Source organism: Pterocles gutturalis, unplaced genomic scaffold, assembly GCF_000699245.1.
Source record: "Pterocles gutturalis isolate BGI_N339 unplaced genomic scaffold, ASM69924v1 scaffold18059, whole genome shotgun sequence".
In the NCBI taxonomy this organism is placed as follows: Eukaryota; Metazoa; Chordata; class Aves; order Pterocliformes; family Pteroclidae; genus Pterocles; species Pterocles gutturalis.
Window position 1 is genome coordinate 59,203 of NW_010128612.1, and position 6,286 is coordinate 65,488.

Genomic DNA, 6,286 nt, shown 5'->3' on the forward strand with positions numbered 1-6,286 from the left:
CAGGGAAAGAAAACAGAGCTCTAACAAGCTTGTCACAAGCAGCCACAGAGGATTTAAGAAGGGAAATATGGTGTTGGTGTCTTCTTAGCATCTTACACACAAACTGAGAACTGATACAGTATTTACTTTTCATGGTTATCTGATGCCTGTGTAAAGCCGTACGTATGCAGACGCACATACACATGCTAACAGCAAGGCAAAACAGAACATTTAAAGGCTCTGCATGGCTTGTCTCCCTTTTTAAATTACATGCTTCTACATAGGGAATACCAGCCTGGCAGAAACTAACAGCTCACAGGGCTTCACTGGGGACACTGACTTCCTCTATGCTCCAAACAGGAGTGCTCTACGCCTAAAGCAGAAACCTGCAGCACTCTGATGTTGGGGCAATAACAACAGCACATGCAACTCCTTCACTTTAAAGCAAAGTGCCTTTGGTTGACTACAATTTTCCTAGAAGGTATTTATTTCCAGAGAGACGAGACAGATGTCAGAATATTATTTTTTTTAAAAACAAATATGACAAAGGAAAGTAGCATAGCTTCTTAAAGAAGTCCTTTATTAAAAGAAGTAGATTTATTTTTTAAACAAAGTTATTGCTATTGGAAAGGGGTGATTCCAAGGTCCAGGACAAACATTCTCAGCATGGAAGTAACAGTCTTAACTTACCTCCTCCCTAGGCTAATCTTTGTGGTTGTAAACATTTTGGAAGACAACATTATTAGTCACACCCCACGTAATCTCAGATGTTCACCTGATTTCATGTTGACATTTCTAGCTGTGATGTCTATCTGTCCTTCAACAGTCCCCTTCCAGTTTGATATCTGAACATTCCATTTACAAACTTAGATAACTGAATAAAAAGTTAATTTAAAAAAAAAATTGTGAGAAGGATTTGACAAAGTGAAGGAGAGGCGATTATCCAGTCAAAGACTGAAATGCGGTGTTATTTTTCACATAAACACCGAGCACCTTGACTAAGAAACAGGGTCCACAAGATGAAATCTAGGGCATGGTTGTCAAAATCCTTAAAGTAAGGGTATCTTCCACCAAATAAACAGAGCACCTAAACGTTTCAAGCGTTCTTTGTCATACACACATACACACTGTTAGTGATAGGTAGCCACAATGTGATTTTTAAACACATTCTATGGAAGAAAATTATTAATTTTCTTTTCTTCATTAGGGATTGAGAGGCTTACTGTTAGCTACTGCCTTGTCAGAACACAGATGGTAAAACACACTAGTCCCTTTCAAAACCCAGGCCAACTCTTCAACTGCTGGTTCTTATTTCCACCAAAGGTAACAAGTTATGCCAGTTAAGGAACTACTCCAAAATAAGCAGTTTTCCTCTGGCCTACTTTCATTTAAAAATAACTGTAGGTTCCAACCACTCTTTAGAACTGTCAATGGCAGAAGAATATATAAACACATTATAAATATCACAGAGAAAAGCAAATATCTTAGGAAAGTCTAAAGCAAGCAACACATCCTTACCTTGCTGCTGCTGCTAACAGGTTCTTAGCATTAGGAGCTCCAGGATCAACAGACAGAGACTTGGCAGCTAGTAACAGCTTGCTGGAAGCCATAGAGATGCTCTTGAGGTTACCTATTACTTGAATCTGGTCCTCTTTAGTCTGCAAAGCCACAGCAGCATAACACTAAGTGCAGAGTTTGCAATAAAGAAAGTGTGCTGAAACCACATTTGGAAAACCAGTTTGGAAACCACTGACATGCAGGGGGCCACCGTCAGCAGGAGGACATGGACCGAAGCCTCTGTTCACCCGGACAGGTGCCTCTAGCTTCACTTACATAACAGAAAAAGAAACCCATATAACAAAACAGCTTGGTTTGTAACAATGTCAGCATTCACAAACGAGCAATGGATAAACTTTACTATTTGTTGAACAATGCTTTTGTTGTCAAGACTCCCATGTGTCTCTGCCTGGCACAACTGATCCACATTATTCAGTCAGTGTACACTGTCTGTATTCTAACATCCTCTTGTGTAGCCTGGATGCTCTCTAGCATCCAACTGGGATTACTCATACAGAAAGATCAAGATCTCTCCAGAAAGTCCCCTCTCCCAAGAAAATACATTTCTATAAGCCCGCTTAGGTAAACATTCTGACTTAGATCTTTCTATTACTTATTTTCAAGCCATTGCTTGAAAAGGAAAGTGCTGCATTATCACAGCAAATAGCGGTGCCCAGATTCCTCTGTCAAAGATCAGTAGAAGTGAATCTGTTTTTTCTAAACAGTCTCTCAGGGTTTTATGTAAAGAGGTTGCATATTACTCAGCTGATGTGAATGGCTTTTACTCTGTGTTTGCATTCTGCTTCCTCCCTGCCCACCCCCCACCCCCATTTTGCTGGGCATTCAAAATGCCTGGTATTGCGTCTGTTCTGGCCACAGACAGAAAGCATTCTCTTCTGAAAGATCAGCCATTAATAACTAAGATGGTTATCATTCCCAGTGTCAGCAGGATAAGCAAATCAGGAAGGGCCACAAGGTCATCAGCAGCTGGAATTCTCTTTTCAAGTAGCTATTTGCATTATCATTTCTACCTTTGCCTTCATGGAATTGCCTCAAGCAAAACATTTTAAAAGTCAATGAGGCCCACAAAAGATAGTCAGGTACCTAACTCCAGTTTTGATGGAGAATAAGCAGTCATTGTCCGATCTTTCTACTCAGCTCTATCTACAAAGGACCTGCTCTATAGAGACACTTCATCAATGACTTCAAAGGACTGGCACACTCAAGACTTTGTGGCTACTTTTCTTTCAGCAATCATTTCTTAAGTTTGCAAGTTCCTCCTGCTAACTAGAACCAAACAGTCTGCAGATTCTTTTTTTCTGCAAGTTCTTCTAGCTCTCCTGGTACACAACCCTTTTTTATATGCTGACATTTGTTAAGTTAAATCATCTCTAAATGACCAATTAGTGTAATTCAGTACACCTAAGCCCAGCAAGATAAAATGAAGGAGGTATCTCCAGCTTCAAATGAGTACCTAGACTCCTAGGAATAAGCTAGGTAATACAGAACAACATTCCTGATTGTTACTGAGTTCATCAGAATAGAACTCTGCCAGATTTTAAATCACTGAAGTGATCTAAATCACTGAAGTCCAAGTGCTTGCTGTCAGATCCATGACATTGTAGCCGCCCTCTTCAAATGCTGGCTCCACTCTGTAGCAGGTCCACACAAGCATGCACCACAGACCAATATCAAGTCTGGATTTTAACCGCGTCTCTTCCTCCCTCTACTTAAAGCATTCAAAAATTAGCAAAGAATGGTGCTAAATTTTGACCAGTGTTCACATAAATTATGCTTCATGATAGTTCTACCAAAATAAAATCAACCCTTTCAATATGCTTTGAGAGGTTCAGAACACTTTTGTACCTTCAGACCTACAACTCAAATTAGTTAACAGCCCAAATTACGCAGGACTATGGAGTCATTTCTGACTGAGCACAGGAACAAATACCAGTATCCTGCATAAATTGCAAATGCTGAGTTGACTTCACTCTGGACAGCCAGTTACAGATGACTGTCTCATAACAAACATCACCTGTCATATTTGGATAGGCTCACACTAGCATACTGTGCTGTGCTACAAGATAACCAAGACACTGCACTGCAAGATAACTGTGTCCAAGATAACTCTTAGTCCCAATTAGCAAGATTAAAAAACAAAACGAAACACACTTACTTGTGCTTGGCCAGCCATTTCAATACCAGCATCAAGAAATTCATCAAAATCTTCGCTGAATTTTCCAGAGGCTGCAGCCAGTTCGCCGCTTTGGCCCCGTGTAGCATGGACAACTTCTCCTGCTGACTGATTGAGGTCTGCTGCTGCCTGGTTCAGCTCACTCTGAGCTTCTTGAAATGACTTAGAACTTGGAGGTAGCTGTAGGAGACCAAGTGCCGTATTAATAAAACTGACATTCGTCACGTCACACTAGCCCTTCACTACTGGAAAGTTCAACACGATTCAAGAACACTAAACGCAAAACAGTCGTGACCTTCACATACACACTAAAACTGAGTTCTGCAACTGGACTGCTAGTGACTCAGTCCTGAATGCAGACTGGTCCAACTACAGGACAGCTATCAACCAGAAACTGATACAACCACCTCAGTCCCACTGTTTCTTTCAAGGGATACAGATGACGGCAGCTATTTCATGGTTCAACTATGCAATCTCAAGTGATGAATTTGATGGCAAATGTTGGAGAATTTTGGCCTCCAAGTCATCATGCACTTCCACAGACAACCTTTCCAGAATGCCACACAAGTACTGGCAGCTCTTCAAAATGAGTCTAAACTGGCCCGGTTTTACCAAAAGGCATTGCAAACACATCAAAATACAATTCTTCCTTCATTTACAGGCTAGCATGATCACTGGTAGGTACAAAAAAAGAGCTGTTCATACAACTTTCCAGCAAATTACCAGTGCACAAAGGGGTTTTTTTGACAGGGATGCAGTTAAACAGAAATGTAACAATTCTTCTCCTCGCACAAAGTGACCACAGATGCTCCAAACATTTTTTTGACCAACCACAATGCTCCTTAAAGTGAACTGATCACTTCTAGGCAAGAGATGGATTATAATTTTCAAATTTTCATATTCTTCAAATAGTTAAGTCATAGTTGGCATTCTCAAAAAACCAAACTAGTGGTGATCTATGACAACTTTAATACTGGCTTCATAAGCCACACACGCATTTTACCTTTCCCATAAACTAGAAGAGCAGCATTTCAGACAAAGTAGCAGTTACTTAAAGTTGCACAAACTTAAACGAAACTTATATGAAATATAGTTAGGGCACATTTACTGGATAAAAATTTGACACACAGGGAACCTATATCTGCTTTTCAGTTCTCCAGAACTTATTTCTGTGTTGAAAGACATCTCACCGAATCCACAAGGAGCTTCTTGCTAGATTCCCCAATACTCTTCAAGGCCACATCTACATCCTTTTGTCCAGGCAGACAATTCACGCAGTTATTCAAGGAGTGAGACACTGCTTTTGCCACCTACAACACACAGGTAAACACATCTACACCAAGAAAAGTTTAAGGGGTCATTTATCTAACAGGAGGCATGTTCTACAGCCAGCACTTCCCACTGTGCAACTCTAGCAAAGATCCTTTTTGAGGCTTGCGACTTTCTTGGTTTGCTCACCTGTAGTCTAGCAGTAGTTATTATTTACGCTCACCCATTTGACAGGATAACGTTGTCAGGGCAGCTCCACAACTGCTCCTGGCACCTGGGATAAAGGCTGCAGCACTGCAGATAAGGGAATGCCCCTACAGTTAACCATATATGAGTCACAGAAATCCTTTGCATGCTACTTTTTTTCAGACAAAGTCCTGATTAAAACAAATGTCTCCTCATAAGAAATTATTTAAAATACAGGCCAATTATGGAGCTTTTTGGACCAGTAAAAAAGAACCTGTTACTCCTTAAAGCCTTCAAAAGCAGTTGTGACATGTGTGGAAAACACACATACACTTTTTGAATATACCATAAACACAGATCCTTCATTTAATAAAGATCAGTTTAACAGTTGTTTAATTTTTGCAGTCAAGCAGCCTACTCAAATATGTTGTGGGTAAAAGCACTTCAGTACATCTTTGCATAAGTTAATTTTTCTAAAATATGACTAAAATATCATACTTCACACCATCTGCATTGTTTAACATAAGTATGATGTTACTATCTGAGAGCTGCTGGAAGCATGAGAAAGCTGACTTTCCTTGCAGCCTTATTTTCTGTTGTTTTCTCACTATTTAATGCCGGGAGTTTGATAATTCACGCAGCTGCTCAAGTCACAACTTACCTGGGCTAATCTCTGCTGCCTATCTGCATCCCCTGGTGCAGCCAGGGCCTGCTTTGCCTCCTGAATAAGCATTGCAGAGCCCTCCATGACATCTCTTGCTGAATCCAACATTGCATGTGCTGCCACAGGGTCAGTAGTAGATGCTGCAACCCCTCGTGCTGCCTGAGCCAAAGTCTTCAAAGCCTGCGCAGTTTCTCTGGCAGCAACTCCTATGATCAGATTTCATCAAGGATTCTATTAGTATTCTTAAAGATGATCCTTGTATTTTATGACAGATTAAATTACAGGTAATGTTCTCATTGCAAAATATCACCGCAAATGCAGTTGAAAAGAAAATCTTTAAACATGAACACATTTGAAATACACAACATAATTTGCCTAGAGAAATGCCTGTAGTGAAGCCTCAAAATAAATATTATACCCCAAAGACCACATCCTGG

At 40.3% G+C, this 6,286-nt stretch overlaps 1 protein-coding gene across 1 annotated transcript in view; it reads right to left on the reverse strand.

Annotated features, from left to right (window-relative positions):
* The window catches only part of LOC104466313 (talin-2), a gene marked incomplete at both ends in the record, with an annotated part of 60,495 nt that extends 54,440 nt beyond the window's left edge, over nt 1–6,055 (reverse strand). Inside the window, 4 exons of the mRNA XM_010079692.1 lie at nt 1,498–1,637; nt 3,713–3,910; nt 4,921–5,040; nt 5,847–6,055. Coding sequence (XP_010077994.1) covers nt 1,498–1,637; nt 3,713–3,910; nt 4,921–5,040; nt 5,847–6,055 — 667 coding nt within the window. The remainder of the gene's footprint in view (nt 1–1,497; nt 1,638–3,712; nt 3,911–4,920; nt 5,041–5,846) is intronic.
* Nucleotides 6,056–6,286: the final 231 nt, after the last annotated feature.